General features: G+C 37.5%; 1 protein-coding gene across 5 annotated transcripts in view; it reads left to right on the forward strand.

The window, feature by feature from the left end:
- Window positions 1-17,209, forward strand: part of stx1a (syntaxin 1A (brain)) — a 127,533-nt gene that overhangs the window by 101,038 nt on the left and 9,286 nt on the right. For all 5 annotated transcript variants that reach the window (XM_049478662.1, XM_049478663.1, XM_022662622.2 and 2 more), the window contains exons 7-8: window positions 13,017-13,090; window positions 15,491-15,628. In XM_049478662.1, coding sequence (XP_049334619.1) covers window positions 13,017-13,090; window positions 15,491-15,628 — 212 coding nt within the window. The remainder of the gene's footprint in view (window positions 1-13,016; window positions 13,091-15,490; window positions 15,629-17,209) is intronic.

A 17,209-nucleotide genomic window follows, 5' to 3' on the forward strand; every position in this document is an offset into this window, starting at 1 on the left:
GTGTGTGTGTGAGCACCCAGCGTGGGCTGTTGCCCAGCACACAGCCGGCCCGCCTGCCTCTCCGTGCTCGCTTTTCACTGGGCTGCTTCAACAGCTTTTTCTCCGGCGTTAATTGCTGCTCATTTGCTCGTCTCCGCCGAGTCGTGAGGCCTCTCCACCTCTGCACATGTCCCCCATCGTTCTTCTCCTCCTCCTCCTCCTTCTCTTCCTCCTCCTCTCTTCCTCTCCTCTTCTACTCCTCCCACGAACCCTCCATCCTATCCCACCCAGGATTCGTCCAAGCTAATTATGGTCTATCCCACATGTGCCACTGCTGCTGGTCCACCCTCACACTCCCAGCGCTTAACTCGCTGTGTTTAGCCTTCGTAGTCACGAGCGACTTCCCACACATTCTATAACTCCCTTACTCACACTTTCTCCCTCGCTTCTGTAGGCTAATCACGTTGACTTAAAACAAACACACTCGCACGCACCTTTACTCATTCAAATGCATTTACGCATCCTCCGTTCCGTAATCTCATGTATGTCATTATCCCATGCGCTGTGCTATCAGGTATCAGGTATAATTGCTCGGCTAATACACCGGACGGACTGGCGGGAGCGATTGCTCTGTAAGCTAGGCATGACTATTGGTCACTGTGAGAGATTTAGGACCCTAATGAGACAGATGAGAATGAGTGGTAGTCTAATAGAGCTGCTCTCTGTTTGATAATGCTGTGTGTAGCTCTTTAGCTAATTTTCTCGTTGCCTGTTAATTGTTCGTTCATTTTAAAAAGTGGTTAAGGACTGGCTGAGGAGTTGCTTGTGTGCCAAGGTGGGCCACTGATTAGGTGGAACATCAAGCGGATTAGGTGGTACATCAAGCAGATAACATGATTTGTAGGTCTTTAGAGAAGGTTTGATAATTTCCAAAAATACAGTTAAAAGTTGAGTTAAAGTATATTATATGTCCTAAAGAATGCATTAAGCTACCAGTGTGAAATGGTTAGAGCAGTACAGTTTTAAAACAACAGTGAGAGTCATCAGTCCTGCCCACCCCTCCACATATGCCAAGCTCACTCGGGTTGCCAAGCTAAGGACACTGAACTGACACGAATGAGTATAAGACAACTTCTACTGTGGCAAACAAAAGTATTATAAAGCTCATATGGATGTAATATAACTCAGAAAGTCTCAGAGGCTATACAGATTCCCATGATGTAATACACAGGTCTAGTTATAAATTACTGTTTTTTGCTCTGCTGCAATAGATGGTTGTGTTTGAACTATGCATGTTTCCTTAATATCTGATGACACATCTTATGATGATTTTATTATTTACTTCAGAAAATATAATCCCTAATGGTCCTTTAAGTTGCATTCACTGCTGACACGGGATTGGATGACTTTTTCCTGCCTTGCACCCAGTGATTCTGAGATGTTCTTTGACTATGAAGCATCTAGTTAGAAAACGAATGGGGGACTATTAAGACACTGGAAGTCGTCTAAGGCTACTATTTTAAGTGAATGGTATGAGTTGTTAAATAAAGTGGCCTTCTACGAAAGACTAATTTAGATTGATAGGGACACCTAATAAGTATTATAAAAAATGGCAGAAAATCCTGGATCACATTGGTAATCAGTAAACCCTGCTTTATAGCATACACCTGTCCAAACTATCAAATTACATCTGTTAAGGTAGCAGCATATCCCCCCCCCCCCCCTTTTTATTATTTTTGTTTTAATTTTTATATATTTTTTTCTCTTTTATAAAATATTGTTTTCTTTGATATTAAAATTACTGTGCGACTGTTACAATTACTTGTTAGAATTGTTATAACACTGTCATTTTCTTTTCCTTGTCCTTTACTTGTGATATTTACTACTGAGTATTTTAAGCAAGCTTGGTAAATTGTATAATACAATGAACTCTAAAATGTTAAATAAAATGCTGATCATAAAAAAGAAAATGAATGGATGGATGATTTGATGGAAAAGATAAGAATATGAGAATTTGATCAGAAAATTGTTGGATGGATGGATTCATTTTAGCTTAATTGTTTGTTGTTGCCACATGTTGGATGTATGTAGTACCCTTCAGTGATCTGACTCTCTGGTCAGAGGATATTGGTGGTCCAGGAGGTATTTCTTACCTTGCTCCCATTGACTCCTGGTAGGCTCCTTGTCTAAGAAGAATCTGGTAAGGAAATAGATGGTTGAATGAAGGAAGAATTTGATTAATTGTAGCTAGAAAGATTTGCTGCCGCATTGTATCAAGTGTGTGGTACCCTGCGATTGATTGGCACCCTGTCCATTTTAGCTCATAAATGTTCTGGTGCAGTGTGTCGATTGTGTGTGACATTCCAAGGGATGTTCCCACCATATTCCCAGTGACTCTAGGTACATTCTAGGAAGAACACCTGTCCAGTGTCTGGTGTGTGTGGTACCCTGCAATGATTTGATGCCCTTGCCAAAGGGCTTATCCAGCCTTGCACCTAATAATTCCGGGAATGCTCCCTGATGTATGAATGGAAGAATGGATTGGATGAATTTCAGATATTCTCTACCTTGTTAAGAGTGTGTGGTACATAGCAATAATTGGCACCCTGTCTGGGGGGTATTCCTACCATGCTCCCAATGACTTTAGGTAGGCTTCTTGACCATGAATAATCTAACAAGGAAATGGATGGAGACATTGACTGGTGGAAGTTTACCTTAAAAGATTTGCTGTTGCACCATGTCAGCATTGGTTTTGTTTTATTGGTCTGTGCTGTTGATTAGCATTTAGCATGAAGTGTACCAGCCTGACTATGGAACTTAGGGTCTTGTTAAGTAGTACTATGGGAAATGGGTTTGGTAATTCAACGTGTCATTGCCAAAAGCATTGAGAGCTATGTGTGTGTGTTTGAGCAGCAGAGACTAGGGAACAAGCACTGGGGAGCAGCCACAAAAGGCGCTCCCATGTGGTGAAACCCCTAGGTCGTTCCAATTGAATGGGTCAGAACTCCCCAGTATACAGCACAATCATCTCTGAAGCAGCAGAACAGGGCCTGTGAATCGGCGGCTTGAGAAAAACACTGATTTTGCCATCTTCACTGTTGTCAACACACCTCACTCGGCAGTGTGTGGGAAGGTGTGAATGAATAAAGCGAGATGGAGATTGGAGCAGGCAGGAGAGAAGGGAAAACAAGCAAGAGCGCTGCGCAGCTTTGAACACAAAACAAGGAAATTGAATAAAGAAGTAAAGAAGCAAGTGACAGTGGAGGGAGGGAGGGAACGAGGGACCGAGGGAGGCCATACCTGTTTGTGGTCATAACTCAGAGAACGAGATTCAAGAGCCTTGATTTACAGAGGCCTGTGAGGATGAGAGAGATGCAATCTAGCATCCATACGACCTCAGCACCCTCCCTGCTCTGGTTATTGTATGCGGCGTATAATCTAATCAGTACTGCCCGCGAGAAACTGCCGGATAGATCACCCTGCAATCAGCACTCGCTCAACAAGATAACTGCACTAATTAGAGAAGGTCAAGGACACTGTGTGCAGCACAGCAGTCTGGGCTGAAGGTCACTATAGCATGGTGGATTTCTTACTACAGTACCTTTAGTATAGACAAACCAGTAACACTGTGGCCTGTTTAGCTTTTCTAAATACTGTACATTCTTTCTTAGAATGTGCTGCAAGGTCATACAAGCTAGAAAAAAGCCAGATAAATACCACTCAAACTGATGGTACATTGCTCTTGCCAGAACAATACTAATTATATAAAATATATAATAGCTATACTTTTTATTTTGTGACATTTTGGTTCAGTTGGAATCATTCCTTTGGCTTTTAATTCATTGCAGACAAAATGCATTCAAGATATTTCATGTTCTGTCGTTTCTTTTAATATACATACATTTCTGCATTCCTGCAGTGCATAAAAAGGAAAAGGCATAAGCCTAAGCTGAATATACCAAATAAAGTTTACTGTTCAAAACAGAAAACCATATATTAACCAATGTAAAGGTGTGGCATCAACTTATTTAGGCTTGGGCACTTCTGGGATGTATTATCACACAGTAAAAATATGTTTTGTAGTAGGAGAAATCAGTATTAACGACAGTTTTTTTGGAATTAATGGACACCATAAACATTGGACCCCAGACCCAGGATAAAAAAAAGGACCATCCCAACTTTTGGCAGCAATTAGTCATTAGTTAGGACAACATTAATTCAGAAAAGTACATTGAGATCTTAAAGCAATATATGTTGCCTTCAATACATAATTTATTTCAACAGGACATTGCTAAAGCACATGCTGCACAAATTACAAAGGCATGACTGTGGAAGTAGAGGTTATGGGTACTAAAATGGATGTGTAGAGAATTTAGTGACATGGACGAACTGTTGCACAAAATGTGTTTAAAATATGTGTTTACAGGACGAATGAAACAAAATTAACACTTGAATCACTTTATTGCTTGTTATCCTCAGTGCCAAGTGCCTTGGTATTTTTTTTAAGTATTGAATTATTAATGAAATAAGGGAGAGGTGTTTACCCCATCTGCAAAATGCACTTATGTCTCACCAGTATAAAATAATAATAATAATAATATATTAAATATTTGTGATAAAACACACACACTTACACACACTGGAATTGAGTCTCTGAGTTCTGTTGAAATGTCATAATTGAGCTGCATCGATATTCTGACCATGAACACAATCATCAGCCCTGACCTCACAGTACCATCCGTCACTGTCTCCACATCCCCCTGTTCCATCTCTCAGTCCTTTCCCTTTCTCTTTCGTCATTATTTCTCTCTCTCTCTCTCTCTCTCTCTCTCTCTCTGTCTTTCTCTTCTCTTCTCCACCCAGTCTGGTGTCGTAATGTGTGTAATCAGTGTTTAAGATGAGAACACTGACCCTATCCTTTCCTCCTTCCCCACAGGCCTGATGCCCCTGTCCTGTTCTCCCCTCATTAATTCACTCCAAAACTCACTTACAGACTCCAGAAACACACACACACACACACACACACACACACAACCTCCACCTCTGCAGGAACACATGCTGCAACAGCACTACATAGAGTCTCCCTGTCAGTTGTATTAGTATTTGAGTAATCTACCCATTATAGTGACAAATATGTGTGTTATATTATATTATATAAAAGAAAAAAACATCTTATTATGTAAATATTATTAAATATAAAATAAAATGTGGACTACACAAAGCCTACCCAAAAACGCCCAAGTAAAATGAAAGGCTGAAACCTAGCATTGTGAGAGTAAGAGAGCAGGAGGAGAATTTGAATCATTAATGATCATTATTCATATTGCTGACTAATTACGGCCAGATTGGGAAGTAAAAATGTAGCCACTATTTCATTTTAATGAAGTTTTAATCGATTTATCATGAGGTTTTAGAAATTCTGCACGCAAAAGTATAAGCATATCTAGAAAAATGGTTGCACAAAATAAAGCATTGTGATTATCAGGCAGTTGCTAGACTAGGTTGCTATGGTGTCAATAGGTGGGATAGGTGGTTCCTATGATCTTGCACAAAGGTTGTTATGATGTTGCTGACTGGTAATCGCTAGGTGGTTGCAGTAAGTTTGCTGTAGTGTTGCTAGGATGTTGCTAAGGGGTTGGTATGGAACTGCTCAGTGGTTGCTAAGGTGTTGTGGTATCCCAGGTGGTTACTATGATCTTGTAGCTAAGTAATTGCTAGGTGGTTGCCGTAGGTTTGCTGTAGTGTTGCTAGGATGTTGCTAATTGATTACAGTAGTGTTGCTATAGTGTTGCTTTGTTGTTGCTATAATATCCTAGGTAATTACAAAGCAGCTAATAGGTGGTTGCCATTGCTTTGCTGCATGGTTGCTACAGTGTTGCTAGGAGGTTGCTTTATTGTTGCTAAGTGGTTGCTGTGATGTTGCTTAGTGGTTTCTGTGGTGTTGCTTAGAGATTGCTATATTGTTGCTAAGTGGTTGTTATGATAATGCTAAGTGGTTGCTGTGGTGTTGCTGGGAGGTTGCTTTATTGTTGCTAAGTGGTTGCTGTGATGTTGCTAAGTGATTGGTGTGGTGTTGCTGGGAGATTGCTATATTGTTGTTAAGTGGTTGGCATGATGATACTAAATGGATGCTATGGTGGTGCTGGGTGGTTCCAGTGGGGTTGGTAAAGTGTTGCTAGGTGGATACTAAGTGGTTGCTAGATCGTGGCCATGGAGTTGCCATGATTTTACAGGTGGTTGCTGTGGTGTTGCTAGGCGGTTGCTATGGGTTAAGTTAGATCTGTGTAGGTGTCTTAAAAACTGTAGCATGATTTGGTCTGAACACATCTTGCAAAAAATAAGAAAAATAAGAATATAAATCAGGTAATGAAAGAGTATCAGTATAGCCACCATATAAATCTGCACAACAATGTTGTGTGCCCACACATTTCTGACGTTTTCTAGTTAAACTGAGAGCTAACTGCCCTCAAGGAAGTCTGAGAGCTCCACCTTAAAGTTCTAGGATAATTAAAGCAAAGCACAGACAGTCTCTCTCTCTTTCTCTCTCTCTCTCTCTCTCTCTCTCTCTCTCTCTCTCTTTCTCTCTTTCGTCTCTCTGTGTCTGGAGAGATGGTTGGTTTTCTTTGGACAGTGGCAGTCTGTGGTGTAACACTGATTAGCACAGTCTGGAAGAATATAGAACGACTTGAACCATTAATAAAAGCCACAGCTACAGCATTTGAACTGCATTTGATCTCCATTTCTATTAGTCAGATTCACTCTCTTCTTCTCTGTCTGGATTTCTTCTCTCACATACTGGGGTGTAGGATGAAATTACATTATTTGTCCATGCATTCATGCATTCAGATTTAAAAACAGTATTTTTAACAGTCTTAACAAACAGAAGTTGCACTGAGAAGCATTGCTGGTCAAAAGGAGGATACATTTAACTTGTAAGAATAAATAGTTTTAAGATAAATATTTAATTAAGCTACACATACAGAAGAAGAGTGTAATGCATGTGTAACAAATGATGTCAGATGTCGGGTCATTGTAGAGGTAGTAGTAAGTTGTAGAGGTTCCTAATGGTGTCTGATGGCGATAATCCATTCTATACAATCTATTGCGCAGTTCCAGCAGAACAATGCTCGTCCACATACTGCTTCCATCTCAAGAGATTGCCTTAAAGATGTAGATGCAATACTACAGTCCCTACTACGTCCATTATTGGATGTGCTGTCAAGACTTCATCCCGATTGCAAAATATGACGAAACTAATTGAATATTTAAGCCGCATAGAATGGAATATCATAGGACACCATTAGGAACCTCTACAGCTCCATGTTAAGACGTCTGGCATGTTGAGTTACACATGCTTTACACAGCAATTCTGTATGTGTAGCTTAGTTAATTAGTCAATTCTTTTTTTATGATTTATTGTTCCTGGTAACAAGATAATAAGAGATAATAAGTCTGTCCTCAGCTCTAGTTAACTGAGCAAAAAACGGGCTTTTAGAGAGAAACCATGATGGGTGTCAGGAACACTCAGGCAAGTTGAGATTGAAGCTTGTAATCTCATACTGTCCTCAGTGTCATGGCTTGGGTGGAAAAGTGGAAAGTGAAACGTTTCAGAGAAACTTTGACAGTTACAGACAAAGGAACAATTCATGGTAGGAAAAATATGATGCACTATATCGACAAAAGTATTGGGACACTACTGAAATGAAGGGTATTTAAAAGACTGTATCCTTTTTTACTGCAGTAACAGAGCATATTGTCCAGAGTAGGCTTTCTACTAGCTATTGGAGCATTGCAGGGAGAAAATGATTACAATTAGTGACAAGAGCAAGATTGTAGGATGATCACCACCCGACTTCATCCCCAACTCATTTTAACAAATCCTATACAACAGTACTGTATGAAACATCATCATTCCAGAAAACACAGTTCATTTGACCATATTATGTAGTCTTTTTGAACAATGGCAATTTAAAACAATGTTTTGCCTCTACTGGCTGAAATTCAGAACTTTTATAAGCCATAACTTTGTGTGTCATTTTTTTTTTATTGATTCATAAGAACATTTCTAACAAAAGCTCAAAAAAGATTCATGATGTACAAAAATTGGCCCAGTCATATGTTCCCTACACTTTTGGAAATTGGTGCCGTATTTGCCATATTTCTCCATGATAAACGGTTTCTCGTATTTAACACACCTATTTGAGAGTTTGGGCATTTTTTTGCCCTTGTATTCATGACCTCTCCGACTCTCCCGCGCCTCTGCTTCCATTAATTCAGTCGTCTCGATAATTAACCTTGCGGCTGGACAGGTGGTTAAAGGAATGCAGATGGACCTGTTTAAAAATGCAGCACCTCTGAGAGACAGAACGCAAGGAGAGGAGAGCCGGGGGACAGATAGATGGACAGACAAATGAATGTGTCAAAACAGTGATGCCATAATGATGCCAAGTCATATCAATTTACTAAAATCAGAATACATAAAACAGGAGCCAGTTGTATTGCCTGCTCTTTGATCTTGAGACAGGATCTTGTCTTTGCAAATTGTTAAAATGTATTACATAAGGGACTGTCAGTCCTTTACAAAGGTTAACTTATTCCAAATGGAGTCGATCAGTCAAGAGATGTTAGTGTCCAAATATATCAACTGTAACTATCTGTCTCTCCGTCTATCTATCTATACATCTATATACATACATATATGAGTGTAAACCATATATATATATATGTGTATATATATATATATATATATATATATATATATATATATATATATATATATATATATATATACAAACCAGTCAGCAATAAAGCTTAATATTTGAATAAACTCTTTAATGCAAAAAATTCAATTTAACTGCTGCTATGTATTGAAACAAGCTTATTCTGCCATATTTGGAAATTTGTTGGGGTGGACGTGGCCAGGTCCTTTACACGATTTCAGAGTACCTGTCAGTCCAAATTCAGAAGACCAATGGAGATTCAAGGTGAACGCCTTTTTCTAAGACCCGCCCACCGGTCAAAACTGCAAAAAAAAAAGCAGAAGCAGATGAGAGATTCTTTAAAATATATATGTGTATTTTTTTCTGTGTATGTAAAATGTAATATAGTACATTGTTTAAAACCAGCACATACCTTTCCAACAAGGGGGGTGTTTTCTTGTGAAAATGCTTTGCATCACTAGAACAGATGCAGGTAAATATTATTACATTAAAAAGCTTTTTTTTTGCCTAAAAGGTAGAAATAAAATAGGCCAATGTTAATAAAATTGGGTCTTATTCATAAATATATTGAGCTAATATACTTGTTTGATAGTCCTGTAAATGTGAGCAACTGTTGCTGGATAGTCACATGGCTGTTTTACTGCAATAAATAAAAGTGTTAAACAATGTGCTGATTAGTTTAATAATTTAAGATAAACGTCACATTTCCAAATTTAGAAAATAAAGCATAAAGTCAAACTGGATAGATCTGTTTTGTGCTGGCACCTAATTAGCACATTTAGAATCAGGACACATAAAACTTAATAAAACTGACTCACCACCGTATGTACGGCAGGGTCCCAGTGGTACGAAGACCTATATTTTTCACCAGAATGCCATTTTTCTTAATGTCATCTCTCTGTCCTGATTATGAATGAATTAATAGAGTGCCAGCCCAAAACTATATTTCCCAGCAATGCTAGTCTGCAAATAGACTCTACACTCAAAAAAAATGTTCTGGATATTTTTTACAAATATATATATATTTCCCTGTATATTCATAAGAGTATATGTAAGAATATATTCCTAAGTATGTCTTAATAAATAAAATAAAATAAATCTGTATCTTCATCACTACTACTATTTAACTACTATTTTATTTTAGTTCCTCATGTTTCTTTTTTTTACGTTAGTTTCTTTGAACAATTAGTTATTTTTCAGCATACCTTTAAAAAAAAGGTGTCAATTAACTCGACCCTGAACTTTAATTTTTTCAAAAATTGCAGTGCTTTGTTGAGTGACGGCAGTTCAAATACATATTAATATGTCGAGTGGCAATCACAAGGACCCAAGCGCAAATAACAAGTATTGAGCTGGCATAAAAAAACTAATTTGCGGTACTTGATCCCAAAAATGGAAGGTGAAATACAGAAGAAGCATCTGCACACTCAAGTCTGTGCATAACATTACGGTAGCACTTTATTTTACAGTATGGTAAGTACTAGTAATTAATAGATAAACAGTCAATAAGTATTAGTGATTTTTTGGTACACATAAGTAAGGCCATAATAAGGTATTAGTAAATCTGCCAGATATTTACAAAAGTACTTACTTAATTTAATAGTAAATATGTATAAAAGTTACTGTGCACTTGCAAAGATAGTACAGGCAATTATTCATAAGTAATGCTGTACATATTAAATATTTGTGTTTTTTTTGATGAGTTACTATAGTATTTGAAAAAGAATGCACTGTATATATTATTTGTAAATATTACAGACTTCCTATGAAAGTAATTAAAGTACATTAAAAGTACATTAAGTACTGCTGTACTTTGGTGTGATGCAGTGGATAGCAGTGGATAACACCATTGCCTGCCAGTGAGCTACCATGAGGGAGACTGGGGTTCAGTTCCAGGTCTGGGTGACTGAATGGTGTGGTACACCAATAAGAGTCCTTGGGCAAGACTCCTAACACTACACTGGCCCACCTCTGTAATAGGAATAACCCTGTATGTCACTCTGGATAAGAGCATCAACTAAAATGCCGTAAATGTAATGTAATGTAAATGTAATCACCTAGCAGTTTTACTGGTAGTTACTATAGCCTTACTAAGTATGTACCATAAAATCACAGAAAAATACTATTACTACAGACTATTAATCTAATAAATACTAGATACTTACTGTACCATAAAATAAAGTGCTATGAAAACTGCAGACTCTCTGTCAAAAACATTCTTAGATACTTTTTCTGTATTTTAACTTACGATTGTTTTATAAAAATATAACCTCAACTCTATTTGATTGTTTGGATGGAGGGATTTTGAATACAGCAATGAATCAAACCTCTCAAAAATTATGTTTTCTCACAGACGTCATACTTTCAAGGCTCGAAACCAAGTGTAATTGGAGAACATACAAACCAAGGTTTTTTTTTGTTTTTTTTTTACTGTTTGTCAAGGAATCAAAAAAATTGTCTAATTGGTTGAAGCGATATGAGCTTAAACATAAAAACACTGTACTTTAGTGCCACCATAAGGCCATCTGAGCTCACTTAAGTGTTGTAGGTATATCATCTCTCCACCACATTTGGTAAACCTTGCATTTCTGCTCTTCTTCTTCTTTCCTGATGTCTTTTGTGTTTGGCAGAAAATAAATCAGGAAGCAGTTGGATGAGTGACTGTTATCTATCTACTGTCCATGTTCAGTTCCTGAGAGATCATATTCTGTTTACTGTTCATGTTCAAGAGTGTTAGAGTTAAGCCAAGCCAAGTGTGAGGGAGCTGGTCTCGACATACTTGACAACATATCCACCCACACCCTCCACCAACCCACATGCACACACACTCACACACTCTTACAGACAACACCAGCAGCAGGGCTCCTCCAGGCAGAGGGAGCATGAGCTCCACTGACCAGTGAAGGCCAGTCTCCTGCCATGCTGGCTCTGTTTTCTGGCAGGACTGCACTCAGAGTCTGGACATGCTGTAACTGTCTGCTCTGCTCAATGACCAGCAAAATATTGTTCACATTTCTTCCCACATGCCTTACATTCTTTTAAACGTACAGCTCCAAATCAGAAAATGTTGAGAGTATGAAGAATACTAATTAGTTAAAAAATAAAAATTCACGTTTTATATTTTATCAGGTAAGCTTCATTGAATTTATTTATATACATATAGCTCTGGAAAAAAATAAGAGACCCCTTAAAAATGATGAGTTTCTTTGACTTTATCACCGCTTGAATTTTTGCACCAGGAGTGGCATAAAGTTACCCAAAAGCAGTGTGTAAGACTGATGGAGGAGAACATGCCAAGATGTATACAAAAATGTGTGGAGAATGTGATAATAACCCTAAACTGGTGTGCACATTAAGATGAGTTTGTAGGAAGAATGGGACAAATAGCACCTGAACATTCCTTTAATAAATAAATTATTTTTCATTTAAAAAGTTATTTTTATATTTACTCTTATTATCTTTGTCTGATATTAGTTTGTTTGTTTCATAATCAGAAAATATCTGCATGACAAAAAAGCAAAAACAAAAGTAATGACTGAATATATATATATGTTTTTTCATTGAAAGGCTCCTTTATTAAGAACCCAACCCTGGACCATATAGTTAATTTTTGCCCTTGCAAACAACATAAAATAGAATTGTATTAGTTTGAATAGTATTAAAATGTTAATAAATCATTTCCCTCTCTTTATTTTGTGGTTGGTGGTTGGGTTGAACTTAATGGCCCCTGATTAAAATGTAAAAGCACCAAATAAGCAGCGAAAAAGGAATTCAGAACTGGTCAATACATTATTTATAGTAAATAAATAGTGTGAGGGGGTGGTAAGTCAAACTGATGGATGCACACAAATCATAACTTTTTATTTTTTTGTGCAAAAATAGGGTATTTACATAAAATACATAAAATGCTAAGAAAAAATCCTGTATCATATTAGTCAATACAGATATGCTAAAATGGCAGTGTACTACTGAAAAATGAAAAATACAATCTTATCAAGACCACTTAGAATCCATTTGACCCATTTTGGATGCAAGATTAATTCTCAAAATGTTTGAAAGTTGGAAACTCGAAGATGTATGATGTATGAAAATGTATTATAATGTAATTACAGTGCATTATATCATTTATATGTTTTAGCCGGACTGTCTGTCTGCCCATGTCTGACATGTCTGCCCATGCAGACAGACTTGGTGTTGCTGCCTGTGTGCCATGGTCTCATAGGCGTTGAGGAAATGTATGACACATAATATACCAACAACTGTGAGTTCTGCCCTAAGAGTCTGTATGTGTTTGTGTGTGTCTGTCTATGTCTGTAGCTGGCAGGAACACCACAAACGAGGAGCTGGAAAGCATGCTGGAAAGTGACAACCCAGCTATCTTCACTTCGGGGGTGAGTGCACACTCTCTTCCACACACTCTTCCACACACTTGTTTTTGCACGAGGTTATGTGGGGTTTGAGTATTTAATGGAATGGATCAAATAAAATGTTATGTGTGCGAATGTGATGATGTGTATACCCTATTTGTATATATCTACATAAAGCTTTGAAAAAAGGAAGAGACCCCTTCATTTTCTGAATCAGTTTCTCTGATTTTGCTATTTATAGGTTTATGTTTGAGTAAAATGAACATTGTTTTACTCTAGAAAATACAGACAAAAATTCTCCCAAATTCCTAATAAAAATAATCGTAATTTAGAGCATTTATTTGCAGAAAATGAGAAATGGCTGAAAAAAACAAAAAAGATGCAGAGCAAAGAAAACAACTTTATATTCATGCACCTTGGCATGTTCTCCTCCACCAGTCTTACACACTGCTTTTGGATAATTTTATGCCACTCCTGGTGCAAAAAAGAAAATCAAGCAGTTCAGCTTGGTTTGATGGCTTGTGATCATCCATCTTCCACTTAATTATATTCCATAGGTTTTCAAGAAACTCGTCATTTTATGTTGTCTATACAAATATATATATATATAGTATATATATATATATATATATATATATATATATATATATATATATATATACCCTATTTGGTTGGCTTAAGCCTGGAGACAAGATGAGAGATATGGCTCAGCATACAAACAAGAATCCCTATGGCATTCTGCATCAAATTTTGGCTGCAGCTGGCATCCCGGCTGCTCTCTTAAATGCTAATTTAGGGATAAATCTGGCAACTGAGCAGGCCAAAGCAGGTGATACAATCTGGCATTTGGCAGACATTTCTGAAATACCCTTGCTGTGTGTGGGTAAGCATTATCCTGCTGAAAAAAGTCAGATGGAGGCCCTGCCATGAGAGGCAACACAACACAAGCATTCAGCTGTTCCTCAAATCTAGGGGTGACCGACTGTCATATGCAATGGTTTCTCAGATCATCACACCAGCAGCAAAAGCAGAATTGAAGCACTTACCACAAAACCTTTATACTTGAAATTGTCTGCTTTTGGATCCCAAAAGATCCTTGTTGTTTCTTTCAACACCAATTCGAACAAAAGAAACGATGGCTAGCTTATGGACAGCCTAGATGGTGGGCAAGTCATTAAAACAACCATCAAACAACCATGTTGCTTCTTTCCATCCATCTAATGATGTGTTTCCTATTTAGGTCTGCCAGCTGGGCAAAAAGTCTTAGGGTCCAAAATAGAGGCATGTCTATCAGTCAGCAGTCTCTCATTAAGTGGTACACTACTCAAAATGTTGCCAAGGGGAGGGTTTTTTAGGGCAGTGTACAGCACTTGTGCAGCTTTATTTGGGGTGTTTTGAGTGTGATCTTCTCCCATTCTCCCACCTGCTCTTCCCGTGTTCACACACAGCTGAGGGTCTGCAGTAGCGTACCTCAGCAGTTCAGCTGTGTCCTCGTTTCACCCCTGCGTGTGTTTGTGTGTGTGCATGAGTGCCCGCGAGTAAAAGAGATATATTCGGCCTCTTCGCCCATCCCCTGCTGTCAGTCGCAGGCTTACAGGCAGCCATTGATATTCCAGACAGAGTCCGTCTCTCCTCCAGCAGGATGAGCGAATCCTGATAGCATCCAAAAGTCATCTCTATCTCAGCTGCAGGGGTCTTTACCAGGGGGATTGCAGAGGTCGGAGGGCAAGAAGTTTGGTGGGAATTGGCTAGAACAGAGGAAACCTGCTGGTGTGTGTGTGTGTGTCTTTCTATCTATCTATCTATCTACAACTCTGGAAAAAGAGACCACTACAGTTTCTGAATCAGTTTCTCTGATTTTGCTATTTATAGATATAAGTTTGAGTAAAATGAACATTGTTCTTTATTCTATAAACTACAGACAACATTTATCTTGTTTTCTTTACGTTATTTCAGACCTCAAATAATGCAAAGAAAACAAGTTCATATTCATAAAGTTTTAAGAGTTCAGAAATCAATGTTTGGTGGAATCCAACCCTGTTTTTTAATCACAGTTTTCATGCATCTTGGCTTGATGCATTTGTAAGAAAAGAAAAATAATTACTGGTGTGTGAATTGATTTTAAAAAATGGATATTTAAATATAAATAAAAAGAGAGAAATTTAATTCATATATCAGCATAAAAATAAATGTATCTACCTTCTAAACTCATCGGCAAACTTGGTGATGTGATTAATTTGTGTTAAATTAAACATTAATGCACTAAAGTTATTAAAGCACTAAAATCAGGTTTAAAAAACTGCCGTTTTATAACAAATTAATCAACTCTAAACTTTATCATTAGAATAAAATAAATAAAACTGTGAAAATTTGACTTTTTTCATGCATTAAGATTCTTGCTCCTTCTGTCCCCCCTCTCCACAGATCATCATGGACTCCAACATCACCCAGCAGGCCATGAATGAGATAGAGACCCGGCACACTGAGATCATTAAGCTGGAGAACAGCATCCGCGAGCTGCACGACATGTTCATGGACATGGCCATGCTGGTGGAGAGCCAGGTGAGAACCCCCCTCAGGACCGTCCCTATTCTCCTCTCACCTTTACTGGGTCTGGATCTCCCTCCTCCCCCGGCCCCGGCCCCAGGACCTGGAGCCATGACCGTTTGGCTCCGGTTCTCGGCCTCTCAGACACTGTTTCCACTCACAGATGGCCACTCTGTAGGACAGGGATTTTTCACACCACTACCCCTATTGCCATGGCAGCACACACACAGAACCTCTTCAGAAAATAGTCTATTTTTGAAAACACAAAGTTTAAAACAGGCAGATGGCTTTTGAGAATGAAGATTTAGCAATATTTCCACTAGTAAAGTCAGCTTGCAAACCAGAATGTATACAGAAATATTTGGACGGTGATATAATTTTCATGATTTGTGATCTGCATGCCATTACACAGTTTAATTCAAGTGATTGAACAAAAATATCCTATGAAACATTTAGAGGCTATAACTATTTTTCTCCTAATTTCAGAGGCTCAAAAGTAATTTGACAATTGTAATAGCTGAACTAAACTGAACTCAAAGACTTAGTTTAAATTTATATTTGGCCTCAAATGTTCATCTGACTCAAAATAGTTGAGTCATGTTTGGAAATATCCAATTTTACATAAAACTTCATTTGCGTGTTTACAGTGTGGTTTATTATATTTTATTTTGATATAATATATGTATATTATATTTTTATTCATTAAAATCTAATTTTGACCTGCAGTAATGAAAATACTTGGAATTATAGTTTATGTATAAATCATTTTTGTTTTTGTAGGATGGAGTGTTTTTGCTTTTAAGCATCAAGTATTATTGTTTTTAAGCATGAAGACATTTTTCTTTTAAGAATTAAGTATTTTTATTTTTAGTTGAATGAATAATTCATTTTTAAACAAAAAGTATTTAAGTTTTTAAGGATGAAGTATTTTTTTGAGGAAGTATTTTTGCTTTTAAGGATTAATATAAGTAATTCGACAGATATTCTCAAAAGCTATTTTATGGGTTCCATAGGCTATTCCCTCATTAATCCATCTTCAGTTAAACAGGTAAAGGATTTGGTTCTGAATCATGATGTGGCATTTTCATTTGGAACCTGTTGCTGTAAACCTAAAACCTGGTCAAAGGAGCTCTCAATGGAAGTAAACCAGAATGTGGGAGATAGTAAATCAACAGTTTGGTACCAGATCAAGTCATGAAGATTGTGTCACTGTCCAAATATTTCTGGGCTTAACTGTAAGTGTATTTGGTTATGTTATAGGTTTCCTTTAAAATCATTATTTCATTGAAGTAGTTATAAAATAAGTTCGTCCAATCAGGTTCTAAACTGCATCTTACGTATTGACTTGACCTGCTTATTAAATGTTCTATGTCTGTCATATAATACAGATCTAGCAAACAGTTTGACAATTTGACAGATGTCGATGTAAGGAGATTGTTCTGTCAGTAGGATCTTTTTTTCCTCAGTAAGGATTGACATGAAAAGGGTCTAAATCTGAAAATGTATTTGACATTTTCGTGTATTTTTTATTGAGATCATGCTGGGTTGTTAAGACTTTTGCACAGTACTGTATGTAAAATACATGCCTTATGTCAG

The sequence above is a fragment of the Astyanax mexicanus genome, chromosome 4 (genome assembly GCF_023375975.1).
Source record: "Astyanax mexicanus isolate ESR-SI-001 chromosome 4, AstMex3_surface, whole genome shotgun sequence".
In the NCBI taxonomy this organism is placed as follows: Eukaryota; Metazoa; Chordata; class Actinopteri; order Characiformes; family Acestrorhamphidae; genus Astyanax; species Astyanax mexicanus.